Raw genomic sequence first — 14995 nt, forward strand, 5'->3', positions numbered from 1 at the left:
TTGATTGATACGAGAGAGTTTGCTACCGACTGTGAGTTCTCAAGCATCTTAATCGTGTTTAACTGTCGAATGAGAATGAGACGTACAGGTTATGACTGAGGAGAGCGGAAACGCCGAGTAATTGGCCATTGAGAGAGGAAGCGGGTCGAGAGAGCAGATAGACAAGTAAAATGGACCATTTGAAGGCGAATGAACAAGTAGTCGGGTCTTTTTTTATGGAGATATGGACGTGGTTGAACGGAATCATGTGGTTGACATTTGAAAGATAGTAGCGTCAAAAGTGATCTTATAACAGTTGAGATATACGGATGTAAAGTACATCATTCTGATCAGCCCGTTCATAGCTCTCATGATACACTACTCTCGTTTCCAAAAAATGGTCTGAAATTCACTCCTTGAACATACATTGTCTGATACAGTACTACTGTGTACCATCAATGCTGCTTCGACGAAAAACGGCCAAATTGCACATTTGGATAAACAGAAATGCTCGTCTGGTTCTGCTGAGGGCAAATACGTGTACGGAATCCGCATACCACCTCTTCCCATCGAATCATGGCCAACTCCCCAACCTCCCCCTAACCGACCTGACTAACCCCGCAACCTAATACACTGGTTGGCTTCGTCGAGATCGGAGGCAAAAAGTTCACGTGACAACCACAGAGCGTACACCGGCACACACGTGTTCCCCAGGACGGTCACATGACCGTGGCTGTGGCCGTGTGTCTTCTTCATCCGGCGTTGTTTGTTCTGCGGTTCCTTGTCTTGGTGGCATCAGCCCATATGTTTTTGATGGTTGCCCAACCCAAAAATAGAAACGTTATGCAGCGATCTTATTTCGGGTTTTTGGCGAGTTTATGGCGGCGATATGGCGAGTTTATTTTAGGAAAAACCAGAGTTGGTTTGGAGTTGGTGATGTTGATTTGGAGCCATTGTTAGGGCGCTATTGGAACGCCGACAGTTTTATCGAGCTTTACAACAATTTCTGCACATTGTTGTGTTTTCCGCATCCGTTTTGGGGCCGTTTAATGTCGGCAATTGTCGCGCGAAATTTTGGCCGATTTCAGGCATAAAAGGTGTCAACAAGCGTGGGATTTTCATCGCAGGGTCATTAGTATAGAGGTAGTATGCCTGCTTCGGGTCGTTCTGAAGCATCCTGTGGTTGTTACACAATCATGATTTGCAGGTGACCCCGGTTCGAACCCGGGATGACCCCATTTTTTGTTCTTTTTGGGTGTAAGCTGACTAAGCGGAGCCGGAGGAGAGCATGGACGGGAGCTCGGACAGGAAATGGGAGCAAGAGTTATGGGTTTCTCTTTATGGAGTGATTCGGAGTGATTGGTTTGTTTGTTTGCAGCCAAAGTGTCGAATGCCGGGAAAAAGTGACGTGAAATGAGGTCAGATGAAATGAGGTGGCGTGAGAGGAGAGATTCCCCGTGATTCCCCGTCACCTCGTGATTCCCCGTCACCCCATCATAGAGCCCTTTCAGTGCCCTTAAAAGTTCTTTGCAAGTTGTGTTTTCTTTGGAAGACACTCCAGAACTCCACAGCAGACCAGAAACACGCAGTTGCACTCCAGGACTCCAGACCCGGACTTGTTGCAGATTATGAGTCTCATCCCACGGCTTTTTCGAGTCTTCACACAAGTACGCGATCTCCTCATTGTGCTTGTACATGTACAGCCACTACTCTGTTTTACTTGACCCTTTGCCGATGGTATTACTAACGGTCTATAGCTACAAGTAGTCCGACCGTTGATACACCATCAGTAGTTGCTTCCTGACATGAACCCGTCGTCAGCGGGGGATCTGAAACGTTCAATATCTCGAAATTGCGACTGAGCTGGGATCTCAGACTGACTCAGACAAGGCTTGCAGTGGGTCAGAGAGTTCAGAAGGATGGAGTTGGTGGAGAGTTGATGGAGAGTAGCTGACGGTCATCAGTATTACTCGCAGAACATCCAACCAAAGGACAAGGCTTCTCCTAGAGTCCTCGCCGCCGGCTAGCGCATTGCTGTTGTTTGTGGGCCGTCCCTATCGTTTCCCCGGCACCAGTTGGTAGGTGTGTATTTTTGTGGAACGGTATGGCTGAGAACCACACTTCTCGTCGCTAGACGGCTCCTGGTCTCTACGTGGTCCCAGCTGTACACGGCAAACGGGTGGATGCGTTCACCCAGTCCATTCTACTTCTGGGGAGTGCCACTTCTCCCATGTCGACTCCTTGACGAGTGAGTCTTCCTTCTTTCTCTACGAGCTCCATGTCGGAAAATTGTAGGCAAGTCGAGATTCCTGGACATTGGTCCACAACAGCTGTGACCTACAACTGGTAACTTTTTCGTCACCTGGCATTTTGGAAGATGGACGTCGTAGTTACATCATGCTGGGAAACTGCTCCAACTCGAAATGGTGATAAGTGCAGCGGAGTTGTTACTTTCGTATAGGTCATTGACATGTGCTTGTGACACCGGGTCTGCAGAGATCAGTACTGTGTCTGGAGAAATCAGTACAGTACTGTACACGAAGAATTCACTCTTTCGGCAGTACAGTGCTCTACTTTTACTGTAGGTCCAAGTGAAGATCAACAAAGTCTGTGGACTCTTGCAAGGACAATTTTCCTATAATACTCACACTTGTACTCCTTCTGAAGACTCCAACAACCCCAACATCAACCTCAGCAGACTATTCAGCTACAATTTGACTTTTTCTGGGTCTTTCAGGTCGGGGACCCTTCTTTCCACGTGACTCCCCCGTGAATCCTCGTCTACAGGACTTTCATAGTCCAGACTGCAAGGCTAGCCCGAACCAGGGCCCCTGTGCCACTACTGCTACAAGTAGTTGACAAGGGAAAAACCAAACAGACCGCAAGTGGTGCTGAACAGCGGGTGAGACGGATTTCACTGGAATCTTCAGACAAGTCATTGGATCCAGTGTCTGATCAGGTTACATGTTGTGGAGGCGGTGAGTACACACACCAACTGCTTACTAACCCCAGCTGACTAAAGTAACTATCAACTAATTCCAACTAAAAGACCTAACCCCAAACAAAACCCCTAACCCAGACTAGCAAACTCCTAACCCAGACTAACAAACTCCTAACCCCAACTCCAACAAAAACCGGTCCAACTAAACTCAACAAAATTGCTCCAACCAGTATGAATGGAAGTAATACACGCGACTGAGGTCTGGAACGTGCCCATCACGTGTACCCGTATCCTGTCCCTCCTCGCAACTCCTGAACACTACGGTAGTCTCCCCTACTGGCGCTGTTTTGGTGTTACCCAAATTAGTTACATGCATTGTCCTTGTCTGCATCGAATAAAATGTTTTTTTGATTTTTTTTCCGGCGATTTTTTGTTTTGACCATTTTTTCGTTTTGGCGATTTTTGTTTTTTGATGCATGGAACAAAGAAAAGAAGCCTGGTCAAAAGCCGGGCTGTTTGGAACTGGATAGGGGTGTTCTACAGCGGCTACTGAGATAACACGGTGCCTTTTCCTCACTCCCTCACCTTTTCCCTTCATCTCACCTCTTTTCCTACCTATCCCCTCCACCTCCCCTCCTCCTGCACTACAAGTAGTAGATGCACAACAGTAGAAAACTCGGTCGATATGGAAGATGAAAAGACATGGACTAGACCACCGAATCCAAGCTCTTGAAGCGATCATTTTGGTGCTACAAAATACCCGAAACTTGCCGAGATGCTGGGCAAGAGCAGAATTCAGATGCTCGCCCGTCATCATCGGCACATGCACGCTCAGAAGTGAGGAGAGTTGATATGGTAGTAAGGAGGGTTGACGGTACTCATTCCGTTTTGTTTGACCCAGTGGATCTACCAACCCTTTAGCACGACTGCTGATCAACATTCGTGTTATGGGTTGATGAGCATTCGAGTTGGCGAACATTTGTGTTGATCAACTATCGTGCTGATATCGTGCTGATGTCGTGCTGATATCGTGATGATGGAAATTCAAGTTGAACTACAATCGTCCATTTAATCGCGCTGATTACTGCGCGGAAACAGATACTGTCACCAACTCTCACCAACTCTCACCAACTCCCACTAGCTCATTGCAGATTCGGACTCAAAGGTGCCCGAAATCGACCCACTGGTCTCCAAGAGGTCTCCAAGAGGTCTCCAAGAGGCGACCCACTGATGTCCAAATCGACCCACTGGTCTCAAATATTGCTTGGACATCTGTTGAGCCGCAGAACCTCCAACGGTCGTGTCAACAGCCGCGTCGACGCAGACGTAGGCAACTCTGCAGACGGAAAATCTGCAGACGGAAAATCTGCACGGAAAAACTGGATTTTTGGAGATGATAAGGCATGACTGACCGCAATCGACATTCATTGCAACTTCTCCAGTCGTCTCACTGTTCCGCTCACTGTTACAGTCTCCGTCTCCGCTTCAGACCTCCTCCAGTCTCCATTCCAGACCTCCTCCAGTCTCCTCCTCCAGTCTCCACCTCCAACCCCCCTCCAACCCTCCACCTCCAATCCTCCACCCAGACCCACCCACCATTGTATGCACTCGCACTACCCCTACACCTCAACAAAATGTGCTTGCGACAAGTACAAAAATGCAGCAGGCATCTTTAGTTGCAGATGCAGAATGAAGTCTGTGCTATCCACGGTGCGGTAGCGTGCAGAGCTGGACCGAAAATGATAGTAGCTCTTTTCATCTGAAGAGTACGTACTAACGTTGTCAGGTAGAGCATGTAAATACCGTTCCGGCCAATTGTTCATTCTCTAGTGATATGTAACGAGTAATTGTGTGTGTTTTGCGAATATCACTTTCTGTTTAATTTAGAAACTTACTTGGTCAACAAAACATCCCAATTAAACCCGTTTAATATTCCAACTAATTCAAAACCCCGATTGAGACAGAAACGCAAATATCTGGAAATATTGTACCACAAGTTGTGAATATTACGACAGTTTAGTTTAGCTTTTGTATTCTGTGCATGTTCTTGCTGTATTCATTCTGCTGAAACACGCCGGAATCACCAAAATAGGACCCCCAGCACCCCTGTTGTCCCAACTAATTCTAACAAAACTAGTAAAGACAAAACGACTTGACTTTTAAAGATGAAACTCAGGATTATCCGTATCACAGAGGGCGTGCGTCTGCTATGGGTGGTGGTACTGACATATTCCAGCAAAATGTTCATATGCTCTACCGACTACCAACTACTCTACCTACTGTACTCTACCTTCTCCACCAACAACTCTACCTTCTCCACCAACAACTCTACCTACTCCACAAACTACCTACCTCACAACTACAATTGAGAGCTGAATGAGATACAATGGTCCTCAATGGTATCTTATTAACCCTGGTTGTTCCGATATTCACCCACCGACTCCTCTCTATGTTCGGATGTCTACAGTACTGTACCCTTCTGTCAGGCTCCGAACACAGCGCTCAAGAAACTGTCCAAGCACGGAATGATCTTGAATGACGAATCTAAAGCCAGAAAAAGAACCCACGGTCACTCTGGAACCACAACCAGATCCCACACAATGGAGAAACTGACACTGTCTGTCCATCAGTACTCCCCTCCACCAATTTCCATGGCTCCTTGACCCGCAACCAGCACCATGTCCATGAACCCATTGATGTCATCCTTCTTGTCGAATCCATATTGTCGACTGGGTTTTTCAAGTGTGATCTCCGATCGGTTGGGTGCCAGAGAGCTGATCTCAGAGCATTCGTTTCTGCAGCTGCACTACAGTCCAAACAGTCTCTTTCAGCGTGTCTTCAAGCTCGTGGTCCAGTGACGATAGCCATGGTTCGCGAGTGACTGAGGAGGAAATTGTGAGATGAAGAGTTCGACAGTTGTCAGTTAGACTGTTGTCAGCTCAACAGTTGTCAGTATGACACAGTTGCCAGTTCGACAGTTCAAGAGTAGTTCAACAGATGCCAGTTCGAGCTTCAACTACTCTCAAATCACTCTCCATCTCCCCAGTTGACATCTTTGCAAACGCCAGTCATTTTCTGACAAGTCTGGAGTGACTTGGCGTGCTCTATAACACGGCTCCACATCGCCAATCAGCGGCAACAATAGACCTAGACATACTTCTGACCGACTCTTGTGTCCGCATCTGAACCGGGTCACTCGGAATTGCACCACCACCCAGTGGCACCTGCCAGCAGGAACACCTCTTACTCGCCGGCTATGCAATATTGTGTCTCTTAACTAGCCTCCGTGGTGATTGCAGTTCCACATACTGAGTTCTGGCACGCCATTTAATCCAGAATGTTCACGATGACTCTGACGACCAAATGGAGATCTAACAGCAGCATCTGTCCAGTACAGTGCAGTACTTAGTCGTCATCGCTGGCAACCATATGGAACATTGATACAACGTCAATCTGACAAGATCTGGCAACGATCTGGCAACGATCTGACGTTGATAACTGTGACAGATCCTAACGTTAACATCTGCAACAAATCTGACGTTGACATCCGCAACAGATCTGACACACGTCTACACCTGCACGAATCTTATCGTCACCTTTACGACTACTTGGCGGCCTCTCCCTCGACCTTCCGGTTATGACCGAATCTCCACCCCCTTAATTGCTCTTTATGACAATGGACGTACCCCAGAAAGGCAGCCAGCCTCCAGTGTCGATCTTCTAAAGTGGGGTACATACGTACATACTCTACGTACATGTCGAATGTAGCACTGTGAGGTGGCTCGTTCACGTGCACCCCGTGTCACGAGATCTTGAGAGCCCATGGATTCTCAGATTCATCTCATTTGACCGCCACGAACCTCCTACGGCGTTCATTCCCCCCATCCCCACAGTCTCACCGGCCATCGCAAATCCCACCTTATTTTTGGCTCTGGAGTTGCTTTTTTTCCCTGAAAAAAAAAAGATTTAACATTGTCACGTCATTTAAGTTTATCTGCCCATGTCTCGGAAGGGATAACCAAGTGATAATGAGTCACGTGTGGATGGGCTAGGGACAATATCGTGGGGATAATATCCCTGGGATCATACTGACGCTTCCCCCCCCCCTTCGACAGTTCAAACCCTAGCCCTTGTTTCCCAAACGGGGCATCTACCCTTTCTCTTGACCCAAACTGGGCACCGGTCTTTGTCCAGGGTTACGGTAGGTCGACCTTCTGAGAGCTCTGACTGCATCACTCCAAACCCCACATCTTGGCACGCCGCAAATAGAGGCATCTTTTACGAGACGAAATCGGAGGTCGACAACAATGGTGGAAGTGGGTGTTTTTCCGCCTAAATGACTGCCACGTGGGGACTTTGGCAGGGTTAGGGCGTCAGCCCGACGAAGGTGCCCGAGCGAGCGGGTTAGGGTCCAGGGTCCAGACGGGTCCTAACCCTTTCTTGCAACATGGTTAACCCCACACCACCTTAATTGAGAGCAAGATGTTGCCGCAAAGGTTACCCTCTGTATAATTAGAGTTTCAAACCTTGATATTCATTCGCCGGCACGTGAGTTGATACCGTCAAGAGAGGGTAATATACGAGTTGACATTGAGTGGATTTTGTGGCAACAAATTGTTGCGGGAAATCACGCGCCAAAAAAAAAGTCGCAAAAAAGGTGGCAAAAATGATCCGCAAAGAACCTCTTCACGACTTTTGTCCGCGTGATTCCTGCCGAGGTCCGAGCCGAACAAACAAACACCTCGTTAAGCCGACTCTCTACACTCTCAGCCGTTGCCCGTTAACCCCACTATACATTGCCGTGACATTGTCTGGATGTTTCTTTGTGTCTTTAGAAAGCGGGCGGATATGTGTCAAAAGATAAGAAAATTAAGAGTAGGATTCGAAGATTGAGAATTGGATAAAGAGTATAAAAAAAATGTAAAATAAAAAAATTAAATTATATTAAATTCCAAGGAAATTGTTAATAAATCACAAGACTCGCTTTTGACACATGCTTATGGTGGGTCCCCCATGTCACTGATTTCCGCTATCTTTCCGCCAAATTTTCCCCACTGGGGACCTAAAAAAATGACTAATAATTTCCATTTTGCCCCTGGTCTCGCTTGCCTAAATTCGCTTCACTCGCCCCTCTACGTTTTGGATGCACATGTATGATACATGCACATGCATGCATCCTGCACATCATAGTAAGGTTTAGCGTTCGACTCCCTGTTGCATCTGCATTTACAGCTCAAAATTGGAACATGCAACTTTACAGACAACACGCTCCAACGTGCGATGAGAGACACGAACGGGTCCTGAGATGATCGAGAGTGTTATGTCTCTGAAATGGGCGGTTGGTATTTGGGTTAGGGTTTTGGATCTCTTGGCACCGCTCAGCTGACCCCCTGCCACGTCGAGACGGGTTTTCACTAGTGTGGGGATTTTGCCAAGCCCAGAAAGTGGAGGTGGGACAAAGAGACTTTATTTAGATTTGGAATTTAGATTTGGGATAAAAAAAAAGAATTTTGGGGATTTTCTATAATTTATGGGTTGTATTGAGATCACGTGAGTAGGTTATTAGAGTGGGTAAGCTATTGTGGGGAAATGTTTGATTTTTTTGAGACATTTGTGTGTATTTTGTTATTTTTTGAATTATTTTAGAAATGTTTTGTATTTATTTAATTAAGTATTTTAATTATTTTATACGCAGTCCTGTTTAAAAATTGTAAATCGCAAAACGAATAAACTTTTGGTCAAACTCTAAATTCAACTGTTTGGGAAACAACAACTTGGACCATGTCAGGCCCACCAGACCAGACCCAAGTACATATAAAGGTGCGTAGTAGCCATCTTTTTGTCTCCCCAAACTTGGACAGTCGGATTGCTTGAAACCGCCACACAGACAGGAATCGAAAGACACTACGATTGCCATCGCTACAGTCCACAGACTTTTCATCGCCACAGTTCACAGTCCACAGACTTTTCAGTGGATTTACGACTCTACAGACTCTACAGACTCTCCTCAGTCTTTTTGCAGACTCTCTTAGTGGATTTACTAACTCTCCAACTCCCTAACTCTCCACCACCTTCACCATGGCATCTCCCCTGATGGCTCTGCTGCCTAAAGATGGCAAGCAGCACCCCGAGCTGGCGACGCTGATTGGCGCGCTGAACCCCCTTCCCACTGCCAAGCCCGGTGAGAATCCCTACCAGACGGGAATTCTGTCGATTCTGGAGATCCCCAAGACGGCGGCGGTCGGCACCGGTATTTCCAAGATGCTGGCGAAAACCAAGTTCTACATTGGCAACGACATTCCTGAAAACGTGGTCAAGTATGCCATGACCACCCAGGCGGCCATTTTCGGCGACTATCCCACCTCCAAGGACTACGCCCCCTGCGGTGTGTTTATTGCCGTCTTCGCCATCATCGCCATGGCCCACCTGTACATTTGGTTCCGCGACCGAATGAAGGGCCACAAGTTCTACCTGTCATTTGGTCTGGGCATGTATGGCCTGCTCCAGGTGATTGGATTTGCTCTGCGGCTCGGATGGTCCAAAGATGTGACCCGGCTCAACGTCGGCATTGCCTCGCTAGTCTTCAACATTGCCTCGGTGCTCATTGTCAACATCATGAATGTTATTTTGGCCCACCGAATCTTCACCGCCCGACATCCTGAGACGGGCTCTGCGTCGTGGTTTAACGCCATCATGAACCTCATCTACTTGCTCGTCATTGGAGTGCTCGTCATGGCCATTGTTGCCCAGGTGGTGCCTTACCTGTACTACATTGACGAAAAGCACTACACCATGTGCAAAAAGGTTGTTCGAGGAGCATCGGTTCTCGCCATGTTGATTGCCTTCTGCGGTCTGCCCATTATTGGCCTGGCATACATGTTCAAGCCTGGAGCCCTGGTGTTCCTCGGCAACAAGACTTCCAAGCATGGCGGTCCCGTGACTACCGTGTCGCCCACCTGGATCAAGTCATTTGGCACCTTTTCTTACACCTCCCCTCCTCCTCGTCCCATTTACCGGGACCAGGCAGACGGCAAGGGCCACGCCATTCGAATCATGCCCGTGCGGACCGCCGAGCACCCCGAGGCTCCCTCCATGACCTCCAACATTATGCTGATTCTAGCGTCGTCCATTCTGCTGACCGCCGGTACCGCTATGCGATGTGCGTCCACTTTTATTGAGGAGAAGGCCGTGCCCGGTGAGATGAACAGCATTTTCAAGCCTGTGTGTCTGTACCTGGCGTTTGGACTGTTTGAAGCGCTGGCCAACATTCTCTATCTGGTTGCGCGGGTCGATCTGCGATTCTACATTCCCGACATGGCCAAGAAGGGCACTGGACCCGTTGATATGGAGGAGAATCTGACCGATGGCAAGGCCTCTCCCAGTCATCTGGAGCAGGCCAAGTCGGTCAGCGAGTAGCATAGAGCTGAGCATTAATAATCAGTAATGTATTTATTGCGGGAACCCCGTAGCATAGCCTAGCGAGTGGCTGCGAGTGGGCTGTTTGGCAGTTGGTGTTAGTTAGTGAGTGATCGCTGACATCACCAACTCCGACTCCTGTCATCTCGTATTTCGTATCCATGTCTCACCCTAATGTCAGTCTACGTTTGAGTTGAGACATACGAGAGCTAGATCGGTGGAGTACGAGTTGTAGCATCAGTCACGTAACTGTGAGTAGAGTGATTGTAATTGGATATAGATATAGTATTATGGGTTCGGTTCTATTTTTTTTGCTTTTTCCGTGGCATTTTCGGTGGTTTTTCCAGTGTCTATTTCGCTGGTTTTGGTGATAAAATCATTTAAATTTTAATTCAACGAAATGGCCCAGAGATATCGTTGTTCTAAAATTGATTTTAATAATATATATATAGCGAGTTACTGTCAAGGCGGAATTAAATGTATTACTCTTTTTTTGAAGGTAATACCGGTGGGGAATACCTGGAATTCCTCACATTAATGATGAGATGTCACCACATAGTAGATGAGAGGAATCAGCTGGGTCGTAGAACGAGATGTCCATCCTGTAGATAGTTTTATCCACTGAATCTAGAATCTCTTTTCTGGTGAATGAGCAAGCACACACCCTTCTGGTGTGTGCTACTATCGGAACGCCGTGTCCCTAGAAGTGGGGTTGTAAATTGTTAATTAATATATATATCACATCAATAATACTTATGATCTTCAAATGCTCTTTTGAGTAAAAAAAAATAGTAGAAATAAAAAAAAGTATATTATTAAAATAAATAAAAAAAGCCTGTATGAATCATTAGAAATAAAATAAAAAATGAAATAAAAAAGAGAATCATGAGTTTGTTATCATACCCATCTTACCCATTTACCCATCTCATTGTTTCCAGCACGAGCTTTCTATGTTCTCGACCGAATCAGCTTTCCGAGTGACCTCACAGCTTCGATCATACCAACCATCATCTGACAAAGATGTTCTAACATTCCAGTATTGTTCCGAGCAGTTGGACTTGGACAGAATTCAACCATTTAATGGGCGACACTATCGACACTTGACCGAGTTGGTACCATTACTCTGGTGGTTTCGTCAGCCCCTCAACGTCGCACAATCTCGGGGAAGTGACGTTCAATACTTGTAAGAAGAACGTGGAAGTATATCATTGTGCGATCACGGTCCTGACGGTTCATGTAGATGTTGAAATTTGATCGACAGGGTAATTTTTGGTTTGTTTGAAGCGCTTTTCACAGAGATCACAAATCTAGATGATTCCATTTTTGTCGCCAAAATATGCCAAAACAACCAGTTTAGTTGGAAACAACACACTTGACAAATGGTGTCCACACAACTACAATAAGAGACACAATGGTCCATATATGGACACGAAGGAACTTTTCTGGTGATAAATTACACCATCAATAATCCATTTTGAGCTCCATGGTGGTCAAACTGAGCGTTTTGGGTGAGATTGATAAGTTGCTTAAATATAAACTAAAATCCAAGTAAATCCAAGTAAAGTTGTAGTAAAAAACGGATGTAAGAAGCCAGCTATAAATCATATGCAGAAAAAAAAAATTGCGGACTTGCAGACGATAGCTAAACAGAATCACTGTCTTCTCTGATTCTGTTTTTTGTTTCCAATCACGTGGTCAACTTCCCCATTCATACACGTGACGTGACTTTTCTGGTCCCATACGTCGTCGGACCAGCCTCGGGATTACTCGGTAATCGCTTACCTAAGCAAACCGCCGTGCCGAAATCTCGTCACATGTAACTTGAATCACTTGAGTACAGCGTCATCTTCTACATACAGTATACTTCATCCTGGAGATCTAACTAACCCAGGCCTTGGGATCTGGTCCTAGGGCGGCGCTTGCTTCGCACGTGCCTCCAGTTGGCTCTTCATCGTAAGATCCCGTGATCACCGGATGACTGAGTCCCTAACATGTTATGAGTCGATATGAAATCTTTACATCTAACGGTTGCGGCCATATCCTGGTGAAAATACGGCTTCCCTGTCCGATCAGCCATAAATTTCAAGCACCAGAGAGCCCAGTTAGTATTGTAGTGGGAAGACCATAACGAGAATCCCTGGGTGGCTGCAATCTTTTTGCAGTCCAGTATATAAGCGTGGCGAGGGGCTTGTATATTTTTATTCTATTCTTGTTCTATTTTTGCTCGATTTTGTTTCATTTTTGTTCCTTTTTTGCGTATATTCATTAATTATATCTGTTATCACTTGGTTAGCAGAATTAGATAGTAGCTCTTCTGAAAGGCACTATCCTGTGAATTATAAATAGAGAGAGTACGTCCAGGTGGTTACAATCCCTTTTTTGACGCTTGTCTCACAATTTATTACTCTCTCCATGATATCAGCCCGTGCCTAGTTTTGACCGGACTAGTAGAGGGCTGCTAAATGCTGTATAGACACAGTCACTATGGCTTTACTCCAAGGTATTGTTCCATCTGGGAATTATTCTGCCGTTATGGGTCAATCTTTAGCCAATATCTTGCCAACACGATACCACCCCTGGCCGGATGAGAACTGATCCCTTTGGTCTAGATGTATGCTTACTTTGAAAAAAGGGTATCTATTTGATGCTAATCGTGCCTGTAGCTGTGATTTTGAACTCTCCATGGCCAACGAGCCGGTTTTGAACTCCTCGTGGTTGTGATCAACTGTCGCAGTTCTTCTTGGTGCTTCTTCAGTCCTCGATGGTCTTCTTGGGCCCATTTCACCAGGAGAAAGAATGAGACAACATATTTTCCTTTTTATGCTAGTATGGGGAATGTCATCGCGCCACCATCGGTAATGAGCACTCGCCTTACACCTATTGACTCCACCAGTTTCAGTCCTACGTCTTAAATTCCTGTCGCCGTGGCAATAGAAGTAACAGATGCGATGGTGCTATCACAGATGGAAGAAAAAGTCTTGTTTTCTTCAGTTTGGCATGTCCAGGTCACCTGGTCAATCAGGTTGTCGCTGTACTTCTTATTATTGGGGCGATAAGAGATGACCTAGGGGATGTTATCGTCTGCAACCGGTGGATGTAGTTCTTTCTCTGAGTCCCATAGATCGTAGAGTTGCTCTATTTCTCCCGAGTGTAGTGGCCAAGCTCTGGATACCAATCTACTCGCTTGTAACAAACTCCAGAAGACATATTCATGATTTGCGGACTCTGGACGAGCTCCACCCCATTCCGGACAAACTCATACTCACTCTTATCACCGGAAGCACTTCATCTCACCTCAGACGAACTCCTTATGAACTCTGACAACCTGAAAAGAATCTCTTCTTTCCTCAACAGTGAAAAAATCATACGTCTTTTCACCCGTTTGATCTCCCCAGTGCCACTAGTTACCACTTGTGGCGAAACATTGTCCTGTCCGTATATCACTCCTCTCCTTCTTGTGGTATTATTCTAATACTACTCGTAAAGCCAAACTTGGTTCCTCGACCTAGTTCCATTCCATCAGACGTTCACGCATCTCCTCAGCCTCAGCCCATTGTCGCTTCATCGTTTGGGTCGATCATCTCCTAGACATCACTCCATTCGCACTCCTGCTCATCACCAGCTACTCGATCTACGGCTACCCATCCATTCTCCTTACTTCAGTCCACTTCAGTGCCTTCAAGCAACCTCATTAACCTCAAGGCATCTTCCTCATTGCGACTCCCTTCAGGACCTAGTCTATGCCATACATTGTTAACTGAAGAGTTGATTAAAAGCCTCGATAATCGACATAGAGTACTTGAGCTCGACCTGAAAGAGTCTTATCGCATTCTAGAATAATACTTTCCGTACTCTTCATTAAAAACTACCATACTGTCTGTCAGACTTTGTCTTGGACCTGTCTGTTAATCTTCAAATGCACCTGGGGTAACCAAAACCAAAGAAATTCGAGCTTCGACTTGAAAAGCGCAATAATTATCGTCTCAAGTATCTTTTAGGATTTTTCACAAATCATTTCCGGCCATTTTTGTAACCCCAGGCCAATTGTCAAGTATATATTTTACACGTTGTTTTAAAAATATATATAAAAACAAGTCAACCATTGTGGAACACATGAAACAAGTTTTTGTAAAAAAGGAACCGTTCAATAGATAATATTCTTCTCATCATTTTAATATCTAGTGAAGCCGCCATATTTCTCATACTTGATAGCGGGTCAAGAAATCGAAGACCACCAGAACGTGACCAAATGTCAGATCGAGTGCAAGTACAAGTACAAGTACAAGTACAATACAAGTAAATACTTGTATGTGCAAATCATTGATCCATTTCATTCCTTAATCAATCACAATTGGTCACGTGTTCCAGCAAGTCTCCAAAGGCATACAGTATCCATTCGACATTTATAACATAGAATACAATAGAACCATTCGTGTACTTGTACAAATTTTCCCCATCAAATCAAAGGCAGTCACGTGACAAAAATTGATTATAACACCAATAAAAACAACAAATCAGGTGACTGTCTTTGAATCTCTAGCTTGCTACACTCCAAGGTGTCAAGTGACTACCTTGGCCAACTATAGTATGTACAAGTACAATACAAGTAATGAAGGGGGGTAAGAAAGGGTCTTTTTGGAGACATTTCTGATGGCTAGA

The 14995-nt window shown here is 45.7% G+C and overlaps 3 protein-coding genes, 2 non-coding genes and 1 pseudogene across 5 annotated transcripts; 5 read left to right on the top strand and 1 right to left on the bottom strand.

Annotated features, from left to right (window-relative positions):
• Positions 1 to 357: 357 nt before the first annotated feature.
• On the bottom strand, positions 358 to 735 carry YALI1_C14284g (uncharacterized protein; the record flags this gene model as incomplete). The annotated part of the gene is made up of 2 exons (XM_068282280.1): positions 358 to 563; positions 612 to 735. The coding sequence occupies 2 exons, from the start codon at positions 733 to 735 to the stop codon at positions 358 to 360; spliced, it is 330 nt and encodes a 109-aa protein (XP_068138381.1).
• Positions 736 to 1105: 370 nt separating this feature from the next.
• Positions 1106 to 1216, top strand: YALI1_C14290r. The gene has a single exon. It is a non-coding gene; the product is annotated as a tRNA-Pro (tRNA).
• Positions 1217 to 5306: 4090 nt separating this feature from the next.
• Positions 5307 to 5801, top strand: YALI1_C14332g (uncharacterized protein; the record flags this gene model as incomplete). Its single annotated transcript, XM_068282281.1, has 2 exons — positions 5307 to 5432; positions 5475 to 5801. 2 exons carry the CDS (start codon positions 5307 to 5309, stop codon positions 5799 to 5801), a joined length of 453 nt encoding a protein of 150 aa, XP_068138382.1.
• A 3197-nt stretch (positions 5802 to 8998) lies between these two features.
• Positions 8999 to 10336, top strand: YALI1_C14369g (uncharacterized protein; the record flags this gene model as incomplete). Its single annotated transcript, XM_501672.3, has 1 exon — positions 8999 to 10336. One exon carries the CDS (start codon positions 8999 to 9001, stop codon positions 10334 to 10336), a length of 1338 nt encoding a protein of 445 aa, XP_501672.1.
• A 491-nt stretch (positions 10337 to 10827) lies between these two features.
• YALI1_C14390g (Misc non-coding) lies at positions 10828 to 11102 on the top strand (annotated as a pseudogene).
• Positions 11103 to 12362: 1260 nt separating this feature from the next.
• On the top strand, positions 12363 to 12489 carry YALI1_C14402r. The gene has a single exon (XR_002432098.3). It is a non-coding gene; the product is annotated as a 5S ribosomal RNA (ribosomal RNA).
• The last annotated feature ends 2506 nt before the right edge of the window (positions 12490 to 14995 follow it).

The sequence above is a fragment of the Yarrowia lipolytica genome, chromosome 1C (assembly GCF_001761485.1).
Source record: "Yarrowia lipolytica chromosome 1C, complete sequence".
NCBI lineage: Eukaryota > Fungi > Ascomycota > Dipodascomycetes > Dipodascales > Yarrowia > Yarrowia lipolytica.